We start from the raw sequence: 18,626 nt of genomic DNA, 5'->3' as shown, positions 1-18,626 counted from the left end.
TGAAAGGATTTGGAAAAGAAGTGGCATCCAGATACTGCTGGATGTTTGACTGCTGAGCTCTGCATTCCTGCTTTGAAGGCTTGTTCCTCTAAATCTGCTCCCATTGCTATTCCGAGTCATCTAAATGACTTGTCCCTGGCCACCAGGTGATTATGCAAGTGAGCCCAGGGAGTTATGGATATTCAACACATGCCCCAGCACAACTCCTGGAGAAGTTGAACTGCCCTGCAGTCTGCATCAGAGATCTCAAGGCAGCTTGGTAATACCGGCATGCTGACGCGTGATGCTGTTTCACTGGCCCAGCTGAGGCCTCTGAGGTCCTCTTCTGCTGGCCACCTTCTGCCCTCCAGAACCAGCTTTTCCTTGTGGCACAGCCCCTGCATCCAGTTTATTTAAGAGGAGAGGGTGAGTGTGGGCTAATCCTGCTCCCTGTGGATGGGTGATGTGGACTGAGGAGAGAGGCTGGTCCGTAACCAAGCGCAGGGAGCAGAGAGTAGCTGGAGGCAGTGAACTCCTTAGCTGCTGGAAAGGAGGTGTCCCCAAAAATCTGCAGCAAGAGGGTGAATACAAACCTCTTCCCCTGAAATAATGTTTTATGGTACGAGAGCTGGAGCCAGTGAGCAGCGTTTGAGAGCAATGAGAATGCAGATGTGGGGAAAAAACAACTTCTGGTGCTTTACAGGTATAAGAGTGGCTGAGTCCGGGATGGAAATAGATGGAAAACTTATGCACAGATGAAAGGCTTGAAATGAAATACATTATGCATGAGCCTAACAGTTGGAATCTGAGAGCCACTTGGAGGTAATCATCTGAAAAGCAGGAACGGTTCCGGGCAACAATTTCAGCCTATTGCAGAGGCACCAAAATGGTTACCAGAAACGAGATTTCCCTTTAAAGTGAAGACAAAGTTATAATCACAGGACCAGAGCGGCATTCGGCCAGCACACCAGACCCAGTGCTCCCTGCCCTTGGTGCTCTCGTGGGCCTGGGCAGAGGCAGGCTGACTGCTGAGCCTGCCCCGGGACAGAGCTGTGGTCCTGCAGGGGCTGGCAGTGCTGTCCCACGACTATGAGAGACAGGCTTTGATGTGCCACGCCAGCATCTTTCGGAACGAAATAATTTCTTAGTGCTGCCACGCCGTTGCCGGCTATTTTTCTAAAAATTGTTCCCGTCTGCACATCTGATGCTCATACCGCAAATGGTAATGCACAGAAGCAGCGTGCCCTGAGTCAACGGTTCAGCTGTGAGACTCAGATTAAAGTTTTGGGCCAATCTTTTCAGGAAATTGAAATGCCATTCTTTTCTCTTGCATGTTTGCAGATAGCCGGGTTGATAGAAAATGTGTTCTTCCAGGGCAAAGCCTTCGTTAAAGAAGATTAGAAATGATATTTCCTCCTAAGCCAACATTGATAACAGGATTAATACTCAGAAAATGATGGAACAATGAAAACAACAGAGATTCAGGTTGTGCAGCAGGTCAGCTTGCACCTGAAGTCAAAGCCAGCCTTTTGTGTGCGGCAGGTTCTTGGCTCGGGTTCACCGCGAGGATCAGAGACTGACAGCAATTCCCTCCTGAGCGCTGTCTGTTCCGATTCAGATCACGCCGTGCACGTGTAGCAGGCTCCGTGACTGCACACCTGACCTTCCAAGTTTTATGGGACTCGCTGATGCAAAGCTGGAGCCAGTGACACCTCCCTCCCTCCAGGCACGTGCCTCAAGCAGCAGCAAGAGGTCTGTGTTTGTTCTCCCCAGTGCAGTGGAAAGGGGATTTGTTTCAGGCAAAGAGATTTATGTGTGTTTTTTTTTTTCTTGCTTTTTTTTCAGTGGTTCCTTGACCTGTTGTTGTTGCACACAAAATGAGACTCGCTCCTGTTAACCCTCTGAGCATGCAAAAGCAGCAGGGAGATGATGCGTGGAGAAGAAGCGGAGAATTTTAGGCTAAGTTCTTCAGTGCAAAGTTAAATTCCTGGACACAAAAAGGGGAGGAGGGTGAGATAGTGGGAGTGAAGTGAGGTACTCAGGACCAGTGTCCTTTGAGGTCTCTCCCTTTATACCTGGGACATCTCCATCTCTGGGGGATCCCATATGATGGGGGTTGCCACACCTTAACTCTTTGGCCTCTGGCACTGAGGTCTGGTGACCTTGTTTGAGTTATTTAGCCCAACTTGGCTTGCCCATATCCAAAAGAAAGTTAAAAGCATCGGCCAGCCCATAAGGCGTGCTGTTTGGTGCACAGCAGATACAGGCAGGTGGCCTCAGGTTCATGCTCACTGTGTGCTGAGAGGGGAGCTGTGATGGGCCCAAGTGAGCATCAGCTGGGGTTGGACGAACTCTTTAAAGGCTTTAGGGTTGGAGTTCGCCAAGAAAAAAATAAAAAATAAAAAAAAAAAAAGGGAAGGGCTCACTGCACCAGCAGGAACCCCCCTGGTGCTGGGTTGAATGCTGAGCCGGGGCTGTTACAGAAGCACTGAGGTGGGTGCAGTGTTTCAGGTAGCAGGGAAAGCACAGACTGCACAAGCTCGCTTTGGGACAAAACATTTGGGCCGTGCTGCTGTCACTGTAATTATGTCTTCACCATTTTATACCATAGCTGGCTTGGTCAGCCCCCTGAGGGGACCTTTCCTGCCCTGCTGTGTTTTGGCCCTGATGTGGGAGGAGAGGGGAAGGCTTGAAGAGTTGTTGGCCCTTGGAGAGTTTTATCAATCCTGACAAATCCATGTTTAACATTTTATCAAAGACATCCCATGATGGAGAAGCTTTCTATTCCTCAGACTGTGCAAGTTCCTTCTCCTGGGAAATTTTCCCAGGCTGTCTAAATCCTAAACTGTAATTTAAGCCCATCATTTCTCTTCGTCCACTTCTGGTAGCTGATTGTTCATAGTTTAACAGATATTTCTCCACAGACACCGTACTGTTGCCAGCCTGATGTGCTGAGATGAACACTGGCAGCAAGGGAACAAGAAGGCATTAACCTGGCAGATGTCCATCACCAAAGGTTAGGCATCCTCAAATGTAAATAGGAAACACAGGCCAGGAGAAGGAAAGGAATAGAAGCACAAGAGCATCAAACAAGAGATTGGGAAGGATGAATCAAAAAGCCATCATGGCAGAACTCAACTGACATCATCTGCTTGGTCATGAGGGAGAAAAAGAAGAAAAAGAGGGAGATCAAATGTGTCACTGGAGCGGCTCAGCACTGATGGATTTGAGCAGTGTTCACAGGCCTGGGGAGGGAATGCAGCAGGTAAAGTTTCTTTATAGTGAACAAGAGGGTGGCTTCAAGCTCTGTTTCTTGTCACTTATGACTTTTGAGAGTGATTCCAGTTTGTTAGCCCCATGTTCCTTCTCCCTGCGTTGTCTTTATCAGACTCTTATCCTTAAAAAAAGAGGTAAAAAGGGAGCTGATCTTGCCTTTCCAACCTTTCCATCCAATTCTCTTGCACGTCTTCCCTAATCTAGTGACTAGAAGCAAGTTTTGCATCTTCTAGGCCAGTCTGGGAGCTGGCTCAGCCCGGAGGCATTGCTAGAGCAGCGCTGCAGCACCTCGCTGGGCTCGGGGCTTGCCAGTTCCCCAGAGGTTCTGCACTGCTCGGCCTCCTTCCTGAAGCAGAAGTTCGGTTTTCGTCACCTGGGGAAGCACCACGCCATTTGAGGCAGCAATGGGCGATTCCAAGTCAGCCCTTTTCCTGGCTACGCAGATGGGCTGCTACCTCTGGAAAGGAAATGGATGTCTTCGCACGGCTCACGGCCTGACAGGGACGTCTGGAGAAGCTCTAATGTCGCTTCCCCACCAGCAGCTGTCTTCTGCATCCTCTCCCGTGGCCTCCTGGGTGACTTCTTGTTTTGCAAACAGTCCATCCTTCCTTCCACGTTCCCTCTGGATGAAGCTTTTTGCTGGAGGGTTTCCTGCTCTTTTCCTTTCATGCGTACATTGAGCTCTGCATTCTCGAACATGCCAGCGCAACTCTTCCTCCTGAAAACTGCATCACCGAAATATCTGGGTTAAAAAAAGGAAAGAAGAGGCAATTTTTTTTAACTCATACAGGGGCAATGAGCTGTTTTCCAGCCATGGTCCCTGCACAGCTGGTGGGACAGTGATCATTGGCAGAGGAATAGCCCAATGTAGGAAATGCCCAACCAGGTGGAGTGGAAGGGATGGTGTCACTGTCCTGGTTCCAGCACATCTTCCCCTCTCTTGCATCAGATCACGGTGCACGTGAGGGTCTCAGATCGCTGCAGGGACCCCACGGGAGGTGTCTGTCCCTCCACCTGACACACAGGCAGTGTCACCAGGGGTGAGGGAAAGCAGGACTGCTTCTCTTCAAGGGAGACCGAAGGCAGATCAGGTTAGAGTAAGGGGAAAACGGACCCTCAAGGGACCTAATCGAGTTGTCGTTGGTTCTTAATGTAGCAGTCATTAGTAGTTTCTGCCACAACAATACAAATGTGGTAATGTTCTGACACGCTGGGGTAGCATTATCAACTGAATATTGTGAGTTTTGTGTTAAGGAGCCTATTCCACGTTTAAGGCCTGTGCATCTTGTTGACAGCATGGACATGTTTCAGCACTGTACAAAAGCAAGGAAATAAATGTAAGCTGAAGGAGCCTGAAAAGAGTAAAATGAATCGTAGGCACGCAGCAGTTACCTATCACCCACAGAAATTGTTTTCATTTGACAAAAAATGGAAACGCTGCCAGGATATTTTGCTTCAGTTTAGGTTATTTGCTGGAATTGTTTGTGGTTAGTAACAAGCGCAAGGTTCACTTGTAATAATAATGTAACCATGGAAATATGATAACTCAAGCTGATGTCAGTCTGATTTGCTGGTAAGATTTATACCCCATTATATTATCCAACGCAATTAAGAAATGATTAGAAAATTAACATTAGAATAGATTAAAATAAAGTATTAGAGGCATAATGTTGTCTGTGGGTCTTTAGCATGGTCCCCAAGTGGATGTTTCTGGATAACGCATCGCCCTGCCTCAGATGTGTTGTTACAATAAGCAAAGAAAGCAATTGCCTTCGTTTTACAAACAGGGAATTGTAATGTTCCTCTTAATTTCTGCAATTTCCTGCACACGTTTTAGTGTGGCTGGTCAGAAATTAACCTAGGAAACATAACAAGTGTTAATTGGCCTCATTTCATCTAAACTGGATTCAAAGATCAGCAGGGGTGGAGGATGGGAAGTCAACTGCATGCATCGGGATGTAGGGGTTTGATCCCACAGGGAAGGAAATCAGTGGTGAGATGGAGGTCCAAAACTCTTCCCCCTTGCTGTCTTGGTTTCTCTGTTGGCAAAATTCACGGTAATGACCTTGCTGGCTTGTGGCTACTCAGGGCTGCCACAGTACTCAGAGACTTTGGACGTACAATTTTCCTCTGCCCAGACCTGCAGTATCAGCAGTGTACACAGACTCAGTCCTTTAACCTCCTTCATCTCTCTCTGCAAGATGTCACTGTGGTAGCTCTGAAAAGCTTCTCTGGAGCTGCACCTCTGTGTTTTGGATTCACTGCTCATGCAGCCCCTACCTTCTCAGGGCTCCTTTCATATTACCAGTGGCTGTCGTCTGCTGCTTCTTGTCTTGTAAGCTCTGTGGGGCAGAGATCATCTCTTTACTCCCTATGTACGAAATGCCTGGTGCAAAGGGAATACATCATTGCTACCACCTAATAATGTAATCATAAGGGATGAGCCAGGATAATCAAAGAAGATGAGCCATTTCATAACCGCCTCTGTACCAGACAGAATTACACCTCTCATAACATCCTAGCAACAGAGCTCCTCAATCGCAGCCTCTTCTCCTTCCTTGCAAATACCTCACTGACTCCTTGCAGCTTCTGTGTTCAAGTTCAGAATGGGGAACCTGGGATTATTTGGTTTTTGGAGATTTTGAACTGATTAATCCAGTGAAGGAACAGCAACTTTACAAAGGAGTGTAAGAGCAAGTCCTGCAGGTGTTGCTGCACACCAGGAGAGGAATGGAAGACGCTTTCATGACTTTTTGTTGTTTTCTGAACAGTATTTTGCTGTTTTCTGAACAGTATCTTCCTAAGCAAATGAAAGAGACTATTTCATGCTCATTCTCCTTGATCTTTCTTCAAACTCTGTCTTTCCGGGTTCTCCCTCTGCTCCTCTCCATGACCTATGCTCTGCTGAGCTTCATCCTAGTTCTTGCACAGTCTTCTCTGACCCTTCCCTCGCTCCTGGTGTCTTAGGTAATTTCATGCTTTCTTTCTGGTACTCACATCACGTCGACATTTCTTTCTGGCTGCTCACTCGCACATCTCCCATGCTGCCCAGCCTCCTAACTGCCAGTGCTTCGCTGGCACCTTCTTATTGCTCCGTCCATGGGGTGAAACCCGTGCTCCTTTTCTTCACATTCCCCTTCCCTTCCTCTTTGCTGTTCCCAGCCATTCAGTGAGTTTGGTTCAGTTGAACCAAACTGCATTCTCCTCTCCATGTGATGGACACGGTCGACAGTTTTGGCAGTTCTCGTGCTGCTTTTCCCTCCTGTAGCTGATGCACTGCAAAGGATGAACAGGGAAATGTAAGCAGGGAGCACGGGAGACTGGCAGCAGCTGATACTCGTCAGAGTGGAAGAGGTGCCTTGGGAGGGAGGAATTGAACGGTAATCTGCAAAATGATAAGTGGCAAATAAATACATCTGAACATTAAGGCAGGAGCTACCTACCACTGTATTATTTTATCTGAAGCTACGTGTACATTGCACAGTGCACAATAGCACAGAAATAGTTGAAATAGCTCTGCATAAATATTGCATGAAGCCTTGTGTACGAATGCATGCAAAGCACAGAGCTACATGTGAAATTTGGCTAAAAAGGGTGAAGGAAAATGTATGAGCTCTGTGTTTCCGTAGCTGGAGAGCTTCTGGTACCTGCTTGGGAAAGTAATTGGCATTGCAACACAGCTTTCAGCATAAACATGCTCAGAGGGTGCTGCGTGCCAAGCTCCATGCAGGATACGGAGCCATGGAGCAGGTTTTTCGGTCAGCAGCGGTGGCCTATAGGTTGTGGGCAGGGTCCGAGTCCAATTCTGGGCCTTTTACGGGCAGAGAGAGATAAAATAAGTAGAGGGGCATTGGTCCAGTACGGGCCTTGGCTTTTTTTTCCAGCTTTGCTTAGCAACCTCAGTCACTCCTTTGCCCTTGGGGTATCCCTTGTCCTTTCAGTGTTTGTCAGTTCTTTCTGTGGCTGCAATTTCATGGTCTTGTGGATCTGGCAGCACTGACACTGCTCCCCAAAGAAGTGGCCCTGCCTTCTCTGGCTGCTTGCTCCCGCACCGCCTCGCCTCCCTGCTTTTGCTGGCACATACGGCTACGTCTACATTAGTAGCCAGGACAGGATTTACCACGCAGTATCGCCGTACTGAGGGCCTGCCATCCGTGCTGTATGTGTTTCAAGGGTGCTGCTAGATGTGTTCTCATCCCACAGACTGAATGGCCATTAATGACCTCCCATTAGTGGCTGCAGCACTTTGGGTGTGCTCCCTCCTCCTGCTTCTGTTTTGCCCCAAACCAGCTCGGTGCATTTGCTCTCAGATCAGCCCGTGATGTGAATCGAAGCACGGCAAGCCGGAATGGTCTCGAGGGCTGGCTCAAAAAGGCACTCCTAATCCAAACTGAAATATTAATGTAGATGCATTCTGTTGACACGGCTGTGTGGTGAACCAGGTCTGGGAACAGATCAAAAGCAAAAAGAATGGAGCTGGCTTTAGCGTCAGCCATTCTCTGAGGTGATGTATACGGCCTCAAACATTTGGGAGGGACTGAGGGCTGGTTATGAATGCTCTTTTTAGAAAGCACTTTACGTTGGCTTGAAATGTCTGTGAAGTAGCGATCTGTGTCAGCTGCAGGCTCTTTGCAACGAGAACCAGCACCTACAGTGGACAAAGCAGGTGGATGGCACCCCACAACCCATCGCCTTCTGCAGACAGCATGGGAGTGGGACACTAACTTTGTGTGAGACCTCTCCATACCACAAACAGTCCTAATCTTCTGCGGAGCAGAGGGAGAGCAGGAAAGAGCAGTTCATTATGTCTGGGAGAGCTGCTGTACCGCGGACTGGTGTGTTTCCAAACAAACCCCATATTGTGAAGGGCTCCCTGAATGCTTTCTTCTCTCCTCTTCCATTCTCTCCCCTCAGAACACATCCGGAACTCAGTTTTTGCTCTGTTTTCATTCTAACATTTTTCTTTTTTTCCCTTCAGCGTCTGCATTTCCCCCCACCCCCTCTCTTTCCACCGCCTACCCATTGTAAACCTAATTGCACGTCCCAGGCTGCAATTAGTCCACATGCTGCATGAAGTTCACTTCATTATGGCTTTTTCGGCCAGTCCACTCCAACGGGCTTTGCAGCAACACCTCGCCGGTGCTTTGATCCTCGTGCCCACGCTGCAGCCTGGCACGAGAATGATAAAATCCCAGAATCATTAAGGTTGGAAGAGACCTCCAGGATCATCTGGTCCAACCACCCCCCTACCACCAATGTCACCACTAAACCATGTCCCTAAGCACCAGGCCCAACCTCTCCTTGAACACCCCCAGGGACGGTGACCCCACCACCTCCCTGGGCAGCCCGTCTCAACGCCTGACTGCTCTTGCTGAGCAGAAATGTCTCCTCATTTCCAACCTGAACCTCCCCTGGCACAACTTGAGGCCATCTCCCCTGCGCTCCCCACCTTCCCCCCGCTCTCCCCGCCACCCTGGGCCGCTCTCTCCCCATTTATTTTCCTCTTCCAGCCGCGCTGAGCTGCCCAGCGCCCCGACGTGCCGCCGAGGGGCTTTTCAGAGCCCTCACCCACCCCCAAGCCGCCCCCCGGCTCCTTCCACCGGGGCACGGCGGCGGCCGCCACCGACCCCCGGCGGCCCCGCAGGGAGGCGGAGCTGAGGAAGAGGAGGAGGAGGCCGAAGAGGAGGAGGAGGAGGAGGAGGAGGAGGAGGGCGGAGCGGCGGTGGGCGGGCGCGGGGCGGCGGCGGCAGCCGGGCTCCCCGCGGCCCATTCGCCACCGGCACCGGCGGCCCCGGAGGCAGCGGCGGCCCCGGCAGCGCGGAGCTCGGCGGCCCCCCGAGGGCAGGGCCCGGCAGCGGCGGAGCCCCCTCCCCTGCGGCGATGAAGGCCAGCCCCGGGGCCGCCGCCTCGGCGGGACCCGGACCGGCACCGACAGCGGGATCGGGTCCGGTCCCGGGAGCGGGGCCGTCGGGGGGAGCCGATGCTCGCTGGAGGGAGAAGGGCGAAGCGGAGGCGGAGCGGCAGCGCACCCGGGAGCGGCTGGAGGCCACGCTGGCCGGGCTGGGCGAGCTGGACTACCTGAGGCAGAGGCAGGAGCTGCTGGTGAAGAGCCTCCTGCTGCGGCGACCCCCGGGGGCGCAGGGGGGCCGCGGGGAGCAGCAGCCGGGCGAGGGGCCGCCGCCGCGGAGCCTGGAGGAGAAGTTCCTGGAGGAGAACATCCTCCTCCTGCGGCGGCAGCTGGTGAGCCCCCGGGACCTCGGGGTGCTGGGGGTGGCGGCCGGGCGGGGGGGGGGCACCAAAGCACCGCAGCCCGACACCCCGTCCCGTCGGGGCGGTGATGCCCCGTTCTCCCCGCGGCTCCCTGCCCTCGTCCCGGGGGAGCCGGGGGATGGCTGGAGGGGACCGGCTGGAGGGGAGAGCCCCGACGGGGGGGGGGCCACCGCCTCCCGCAGCCCCGGCGGCGTTTTGCTGGTGGCTGCCCGGCCCGACTGCCATTCAAGGCAAGAGATGCGCTCCCCTTGCCTTGAATGGAAGTGGGAAGCGAGCTCCTGGCTCGGCGAGCCCCAAAGGAGGCGCCGGGAGCTGCGGCGCGCTCGGGATCGGGCCCCGCGCGATACGGGGTGCTTTTGTTGGGGGAGCGCTTGGGGGCTCGTGCGGGAAGGGATGGCAAGCGGCAGATCGGTTTGCAATGAAAATAGCCTACAGCTGTGCCTGGCCTTCTTTGTGCGCGGCTCAGCATTTGCTTTCACCGGGGGAGAACTTGGACGGCGTGATTTATTTGCTCCCCTCACCCCCCCCCCCCCCTTATTTTTTTTCATCCTAGCCTTTTGGTGCACCTAATATAGACTCATTTCCTTCCTTAAAAGAAAAAAAAAATGATCTCGCTGCTCGGCAAGAGCCGTAGCCAAGTACCAGGGCACCACCACCCGAAGAGGGGCTTTGTGGCAGCGCTCCCGTTTGTGCACTTGACGTTGCAGGCACGGTGCTGGCTGGGCTGGGGGGGGGACACTGGGGGCAGTAGGTGGCGCCCTCAGGCACCGCTCGAACCCCAGCCCGGCTTCCAGCCTGCTCCCAGCTCCGGCCAGAAAGGTGGGAGAAGACTTGGGTCACCCCTTTGGTTCTCCAGGGATGGTGATCAAAGGCAGCGCGGCTTCAAACGGCCTCGTTCGTGCTGTTGGCGTTCGCTTTCCCTTTGCCCAAGGACTGGCCCACCCCAAGGAAGGGCTGTCCTTGATTTAATGGGTTCAGAGCGAGCCCAGTTATGAGCATCAAAACTCTTTGCGATGAGCGTATTGGAGCACCGCTGGGCGCAGATCAAATGATGCACTTAGAAAAAAAAAAAGAGATAAACCTTCCCCCTGCTTCCCCCACTTTCCCAAAAGCCAGAACAATTAAAGAGTATGAAGCAGAACAGATGATGGATAAGCAACATTATAATACACACAGGGAAACTGATTGCATTGACCGTGGGTTAATGAGTGCCTTACAAAATCATTTCTTATTGCTTATTTTATGCCATCAAATTACCTTCATAAATAGCCTTAAAATTCATCTCACAGCAATTTTGTACAATTATAATGGGAGAAGAGGAAGAATTTCTCTTCCTTCCTGCTGCACTGCAAAACTAATAAAAGGGCAGTGATCCCAGCTCTGGGAATCTTGCTGCCTCTGTGGTGGAATATGGGCTTACACCGTGCAGCAGAACGAGGCGGTTCCCACACTACAGACACTTGTTGGCAGAGCCGCTCGTCCCATTGTGTGAACAGATGTGATCTCTGACTAGCATCACTGCGGTGGCGAACGTCCCCTATTACACTGGCAAAGCTGTATTTTCACTGAAGTAACCCATTTCGTATGTGCAGGTCTGGTTTTACCATATCATACAAAACAGCTTTGTTGTTACAGCTGTGTTCTCGCAAAAGAGCGCTTTGCCAACACAGTGTATTGTGGGGCATGCTCCTTATGTAGAGCTGGCTGGAAAAGGCTGGAATGAAGTGCCTGCATAATTCTTCAGTTAAGTATTTATCCAGAGCATGTATCTAGAATTTCAGGACTTTGTCCTGTTTGTAATTTTGTATTTTTTAAAGAACGTTGACATGATGCTCAGAGGGAGAAGACTGATAGTCTGTGGAACCCCTTCATGTCTGCCCCACTGAAGAAGCTGACGTTTGTCATCTTGTTTTCCAGAACTGCTTGAGGAGGAGGGATGCCGGCCTATTAAATCAGTTGCAAGAGCTAGATAAGCAAATAAGTGACCTCCGTCTGGACGTGGAAAAAACGACAGATGAACACCTTGAGACAGACAGTCGTCCAAGTTCAGGTAAGGCCAATGTGCAGCAGGACGGAGCCTCTGAGTACCTGGAATTAAGCAGCCTGTAGTTTTCAGTACTAAAACAGTAAATGTATATTGCACATTCACACTCTGATAATTGGTGCCAACTAGGAAAGTTCACCTACTACTAGAAAGGTTGCTGTTTGTAGACAACATATTCAGAGGGCTGTTTCAAGCTTAATTAGGTTTTTAGTGTCTGGGTCATGTTTTTTTCTCAAGGCCACCCACAAAACGTTCCAATCTTCCTGTGTATTAGGAAGGAGGTTGCAGGAAAAATGGTAAAAGCAAGCAGCTACAGCAAGAGAAAGATGTCAAAGTTAATCTTGCAGCCAGATGGAACAGTGAATCTTAATATCTGATCCCTGATGTATTGAATTTCATTCCATTCTAATTGTGTTGAAGCCAATAAATGGCATTTAACTATGGGGAACCTTCCTTAGCGGCATCTAGACTTTTGATGGCACTAAAAAGTGGAAAACCCACCAAACAATCACTTGCACTGTTAAAACCATTGCTTATTTCTAATTTGAACTTGACTTGCTCCCATACTGATTTATTTTCAAATGCTTTTCTCCCATAGACTAAGGTCTTTTCTAGTGCCCAGCTTTTTCTCCTCTTGGAGGTGCTATACATTTTAATTCCCAGCTTTTTTTGATGAGCTAAACAGGTCAAGTTCATTAAGTCATTTGTTTCAAGGCATTTTTCCAAGCTCTTAAATAGCTTTATGGCCCCTTTCCAATTTTTTAGCTTTGTTTTAAGCGTGCTGGATTTGAGGACTAGGCACACCGTTCCAATGTCTTTCTTACCAGTGCCATATAGACTGGTGAAGTCATTTTCCAACTGCTATTCATTAGTCTCTTTGTACATCCAGCAATCTCATTAGCTTTTTTCTTTTTTCCCTTTTTTTTTTTTTTCCATATCATTAAGCTTGATTGAGCTGCTTTTCCATGCTGACTAAGTCCTTTTCAAGAGAATTGTTTTCCAGGATGCATCCTCGTTCTGTAGACATGATCTGCATTCCTTTTTCCTAAATGTACAATTTAAATCTTGATTATAGTGTGTTGTATTTTTCTTGGATAGACCCTATTTACCAAGAAATAAGATTTTCTGTGTCTGCACATTATTTACTATTCTTCTGTCATGTCATCCTAAATATTATATCCATGTCCAGAACTTTGGTGAAAACAATGGATTGCATTGGGCCCAACACTTGGTAAAAAATTCTGTAGTCAAGTGATAGCTGGGGAGTCTGTGTTGGAATATGCTATTAAATGAGTGGGCTGGCAAACACAGCCTGGAGCCTTCTAGCTAAAATCCATAAGCCCCTGTAAAGGTTAAAACCCGAGCCCCTATAAAGGTTAAAAAAATAAAGTTAAAAAAATCATATGCTGAATAAAGTTGTGCTCTTTTACTTTTAAGTGCCTTACTATTAAACTGAATTCTTCGTAGCAGTAAGGGTATTACTAAATTGTGCACTGCTTTTTTGGATGACTGAATGAAATCGCATAACTAATTGCAATAGGGTAAGCCAACATAAACATGAGCATGACTGCCTTTCTAGGGACACAAATGGTAACTTTGTGTAGACATAACTAATATAAATCCAAACTCTTATTTTTATAGGGTTTTATGAGCTGAGTGATGGAGCTTCTGGATCGCTCTCGAATTCGTCTAACTCTGTCTTCAGTGAGTGTTTATCCAGTTGCCATTCTAGCACTTGCTTTTGCAGCCCTTTGGAGGCAACACTGAATATCTCAGATGGACGCCCTAAATCTGCAGGTATAGTAAAAGCAGGTCGAATACATCATACTCCAGGAGGTGGCTTTGGCTTTGGAAATACTGCCTCAGGAGTATCTGGGTTGGATTAACCCTTCTTCTTTTCATTTGATGTGCTGTGCTCTGAAAAGATTCCAGTGCCTATCATGTACATGTGTCATGAGGCAGGCCCATTTCCCTTCCACCACTCCAGCCTTACATGTGAATCTGTCGCCCTTAACGTATGAAAAAAACTCGTGAAAATATGACAGCTGCTCTACCCAGTAGAGGGCAGTGGTACATACGCACATAAACACATTAGTCGGCTATTTTCTCATGATTTCTTTTAGAAAAGCATTTTTACTAAACAGCAATAATTAGAAGTACCTCCACAGCCATGCAATATAGGCCCACTGTTGTCCTTATTAAAAGTGACAGAGTAAGGAGCTAGCTGCAGGTCGCAAGTTGGCCTGTTTGTAGCAGTCATTTTGTCAGCTCTGAAGGTCCTTAACACGCAGGTGATGATGCTCAGGTGTGTTCTTCATGTAGGTATTACAGGCAAATAGACATCATGAAAAGGGAAAACGTATTTTGTCTCCGGCAGAGAGCTATTGAGTTTCCATTGTCAGTAGGCTGAAGTTGCAATCCTTACTGTGTATGATGGTAAAATAGGAAGGCCTCCTCTGTCCTACTCTGTCCTGCTTCAGTAGGACTTTTGTGATTGAGCACTACTGGTTGAAGTTGCAGCCGTACTCATTCAAAAGCCTTAAGTCCATTCTGGGTTGTGGAGGATGCTCGTAACCATAGTATTTCTAATTTCCATTCTGCTCTTTAAGGTTAACTTATAGTGAATTTTTGTGAAACGAGGACAAAATAATTCATGTTCTTCTGACTCAGAAGTGGGAAAATTCAGCCTGGGATACATTCCTTCTGAGATGCTGAGAACTCCTCTAAGTTATCCTTTGAGCAGCTTGAGGTAATTTAATGTTCCCTGTTGAAAGGTATATGGGATTTTCAGCAGCCATACATAAAAAGAAAAAACATGCATGAGGCTTTCCAGCAGATTGCTTTGCTGTTTTTTTTTTTTTTTTTCTGTGTACAACATGAAATCTAAAACTCTCATTAATCATACCGTCTCACTTTTAGGACTGAAATTTCTCAAACTGGCACGTTTCAAAGAAGTCTTTTTTGGCAACATTTCCTGACTCTGACATAGAATTTAGGAAATGTGGGAAAACTGTGAGGTGATCTGGAGGAAGTGCCTGTTCCTACCTTCCCTGTTCTCCCTCTCCTGCCCACACAGGAACATCATCTCTATCAGCTAATTTCATCAAAGTATGTGAGACCTCTTTTGAAATAAGCCTTAGATAAGTGGCAAGCACTGAGCATTCAAATTTGAGAACCCTGGCTGAAGTTTCTAGCCCAAGGGTAGAAAACAAAACTGACAGTAATCTGCAAGGATCATTTAGGTTGTCCCCCTACCCAGGAAGACAAAATGAACTAAACCCTAAGAAAATAATAATCTTAGGTGCTTGGATTGAAGCCTTGCTTGTAAGGTTGCTTGTCTCCTACGTAAGTGCCTTAGCCATTAAATCTGACTCATGCATCTTGAAACGCACTGGATTTCTCTTCCACAACTCTCTTTGCAGAGCCAAGGCTAGGTGATCGGCTGTATTGACCTGCAATCCTTGTACTTGTGTGGAAAGATGAGCCTGTTTCCCATTCTTTCACCTCTTATTGTTCAAAATGCAAACCTATTATTATTATTTACATTATTGCAATTATAAATAGTTATCATGCTAATAGTAATTATAATTATAATAATAACAACAATAAAATTAAATCTGGGTTTTCTTTTTTGACCCAAGACATACTTGGAAAAATCTGGAAGTGAAATTTGTCAATAAGCTAGAAGCAATTCATTGTCTATGTTTTTTCTTTCTCTTTGGGCAAAGTAAAATAAGAATTATACACCTGAGGCCCACAGTGAGTTATACAAGTGACAGTGTAACACACAAACATGAGAGACCCTTACAGACTTCTGGGTGGCTTGGATATGAAACAGGAAGCTCTTAGCAGTCTAGGCACAAGTATGAAATCAATGTAAATATTCTCATCAGGGCTGAGATTTTTATTTTTTCAACAATTTGGCCATGTTGGCGCGAACCCTCCCTAGATGCAAGTGGGAAGAGACCCACAGAAGAATAGTGCTGCTTTTATAGCTGTTGAGCAGCAACCCTGGTAGAGAGATTTCTCCTGTTTGAACAGCACTGCCGTAGTGAAAACGTTACACCGCTTGTGTAGATGAGACCAGAGCCCCTGACAGTGTGTGAAAAACAGCAGGACTGTCACTGGTAGGCTCTCTAAACTCTTCTAAAATGCCTTTCAGATCTCATAGGCTGGATGGATTATAATAAGGAAGGCCAGCATGAGGACCAGACCGCAGGCTCTGTCTGTCGCTCTTTGTCCACACCGCACTCAAATTCCCTCGATGTCGTTGCAGATGTACATCCAAAGTACCAGTGCGATCTGGTGTCTAAAAACGGGAGTGACGTCTACCGGTACCCCAGCCCTCTCCATGCGGTTGCTGTGCAGAGTCCCATGTTTCTTCTCCCTGTGACTGAGAACCCCCAGCGAGAAGAGGAGAGACTTGGCTGTGATATTACCGACGTTTGCGCTGGATCTGAAATAGACTCAGGAAAAGCAGCCGATGCCTTTCTCCCGCCGGGTTCCTGCCCTGCATCGTGCCCATCCGCCAGCAAGAGGATAGACGGCTACATCTTAAGCCTGGTGCAGAGAAAGACTCACTCTGTAAGGACTAACAAACCAAGGACAAGTCTCAACGCTGATCCCACCAAAGGGATCTTGCGACATGGCAGCATGTGCGTCAGGCAGGCTGCTGGGGCGGTTTCGCACAGCAATGTCGTGAACCTGAAGAGCACGAAGCAAGCGTGCTTGCCGCCCAGTGGGACGGCCGCTTTGGACAACGTGGTGTCCTCCCCGCTCAAGCAGAGGCCGAGGGAGGCGGGTGGTGAGCAGGTGGAGAGTAGAAAGGTGCCTTTGCCACCGGCCTTTCCACCCAGTGCGGCGAGTGAAGCCCAGAGCAAACATCTGCTGCGGGGGGCCAAGCCAGCGCCTTCAGAGCTAAACCGGCACGTGGTGGCTACCACGGGGGATGTTCCCAAGGAAAGCGGCCAGCTCTTCACGGTGTCTCCCAAAGAGAGCCCAGGGAAGCCGGTGGTGCTGCAGCCAGAGACCAGGGTCAGCCAGCCTCCCAAAAAGGTTCTGCTGAAGAGCGGCTTGCAGGTGGCTCACTCCTCCTCGCCTCCTGTGGAGGAGAGGCCCACGCTGGATTTCAAAAGCGAGGGCTCTTCTTCTCAAAGCCTTGACGATGGGTTGCTGGTGAATGCCCAGTACATACCGGCCCAGCAGCAAAGCGTTAAGCTCCACAAAGGCACCCGAAACGTCAAGATTTTGAAAAGCTCAGCGCTGAAACACAGGCCGCACCTCACCAATGGGCTGGAAAATGGCGCGCAGACATTGCGGGAGAAAGGCAAGCCAGTCGGCAAGAAGTGCCGCTTTCCTGAGGAATTGGATACAAATAAGAAACTGAAAAAGCCCTCCTCAAGGGGGAAGAGGAGCAGCAGCTTGCAGCCGGAGTCTGGCCTCCAGGGCCGGCCTGCCGGCCTCCATAAATCGGTAATCAGATCCCACGGACATGGCCGGGAGGTTGTGGTGGCCAAACCGAAACACAAGCGGGCCGACTACCGCCGGTGGAAGTCATCGGCGGAGATTTCCTACGAGGAGGCCCTGCGGAGGGCGAGGAGGAACCGGCGGGATGGCGTAGGAGTCTACTCGCAAGTTCCCCTGCCGTATGTCAGCCCCTACGCCTACGTGGCCAGCGACTCGGAGTACTCGGCGGAGTGCGAGTCTTTGTTCCACTCCACCGTGGTGGACACGAGCGAGGACGAGCAGAGCAACTACACGACGAACTGCTTCGGAGACAGCGAGTCCAGCCTGAGCGAGGTGGAGTTCGTCGGGGAGAGCACCACCACCAGCGACTCTGATGAAAGCGGGGGCCTCATTTGGTCTCAGTTTGTCCAGACGCTCCCCATCCAGACGGTCACAGCTCCGGAGCTGCATGAAAATGCAGCAAAGGCCTTTGTCAAAATCAAAGCCTCCCATAACCTCAAGAAGAAAATCCTGCGCTTTCGGTCAGGCTCCCTGAAGCTCATGACGACCGTCTAGTGAAGGGACTTGGTGGAATGTATCTGTTTCTGCTTTCAGAAGCAAGGTGCTTTTGTGTACATATTTCCACAGATTTTTTTTTTATACAAATATTTAAAACTTAAGGTAAATTATGTCACTTGTCTTCAGAACTTGGGTGGATACTAGTGCCTTTTAAGTGGAAATAAAAACCATTACACTTGTTTAAAAAAAACAAAACATAACACTGCCATTTCAGTGGTGAACAGCCTCCAGTGCATAGTATCAGAAGGCTTTGAAAAAAAAGGCTAATGTTTCCAGGAATGGATCTTCTTTGCCTATTTTTTTTCCAGTTCTGGGTCTTATACAGGATATCAACAGCTTAAGGTCATAAGGTTTTAGGGGGTGAGGGGGAGGGAGTATGGGTGGTCTTCATGTTTTTGCTTGTTCCCTTTCTGCTGCTTCTCTTGCCACATCTTGAACTTGTTCCTCCTGATAGTCCAGCCTGATTTTTTTTTGTCTTTTTTTTCTTGTTGATTCTCTTCTTGATGCTGGCCTCTGTCCCTCCCCAACCTTCTCCCATGAGGAAAGGGCTCCTGTTAAATCTATCTCCAAGGTCAAGTTGCCTTCTCTGGAGTGCACTCTGCTCTGATTTCCTGGGAGTCCCAGTGTGGACTGTGGTGGTGTTCAGAATAAACTGTTGGAGCAGCTGACCAAGGCTTAGTAGCTTCAGTATATTGTGTAAAACTGCTTTTGAAAAAAAAAAAAACATATGCATGTCACGTGCATGAGTATCAGTAGTTTTAATATTCCCGTTGATGTCCAATTTACTGTACATCATCAATGGCTGTTTTTATATATATATCATTGTGTAAATTAATATAACACATCATATGCTGTAATAAACAGTCTGTTTTAATACTTTTTTAAAGTTTGTTACGCTGGGGCAGACCCAGTCAATGGTTTTGTATTGGCGTTGTCACCACCTCGGTGTCTCTTTAATGTGGCCTGTTAACATTCCCTGGAATTCGTCATGCAGGAAATGGAGCAAGTTTAAAATGTTGCTGTGTATGTGATT

General features: G+C 48.7%; 1 protein-coding gene across 2 annotated transcripts; it reads left to right on the top strand.

Moving 5' to 3' along the window:
* The first annotated feature begins 8,978 nt into the window (after positions 1 to 8,978).
* DACT1 (dishevelled binding antagonist of beta catenin 1) lies at positions 8,979 to 18,469 on the top strand. 2 transcript variants are annotated; one of them, XM_083837170.1, is made up of 4 exons: positions 8,979 to 9,495; positions 11,443 to 11,575; positions 13,211 to 13,366; positions 15,732 to 18,469. In XM_083837170.1, exons 1-4 carry the CDS (start codon positions 9,136 to 9,138, stop codon positions 17,588 to 17,590), a joined length of 2,508 nt encoding a protein of 835 aa, XP_083693296.1. In that variant the 5' UTR covers positions 8,979 to 9,135; the 3' UTR covers positions 17,591 to 18,469. The 2 variants fall into 2 exon arrangements, with proteins under 2 accessions (XP_083693296.1, XP_083693295.1); XM_083837169.1 differs by having other exon boundaries at positions 8,987 to 9,495; positions 15,846 to 18,469.
* The last annotated feature ends 157 nt before the right edge of the window (positions 18,470 to 18,626 follow it).

The sequence above is a fragment of the Anser anser genome (genome assembly GCF_964211835.1).
Source record: "Anser anser genome assembly, chromosome: 5".
NCBI lineage: Eukaryota > Metazoa > Chordata > Aves > Anseriformes > Anatidae > Anser > Anser anser.
Note: the sequence above shows the minus strand (reverse complement) of the source record. Positions and strands in the feature narration are given on the sequence as shown.

Excerpts from the sequence above, each read along its gene's own strand:
- DACT1 (XM_083837170.1), top strand. The coding sequence starts at position 9,136 with ATGAAGGCCAGCCCCGGGGCCGCCGCCTCGGCGGGACCCGGACCGGCA. Across the intron at positions 9,496-11,442 it reads TCCTCCTGCGGCGGCAGCTG|AACTGCTTGAGGAGGAGGGA; the intron begins GTGAGCCCCCGG and ends CTTGTTTTCCAG. Across the intron at positions 11,576-13,210 it reads AGACAGTCGTCCAAGTTCAG|GGTTTTATGAGCTGAGTGAT; the intron begins GTAAGGCCAATG and ends TTATTTTTATAG.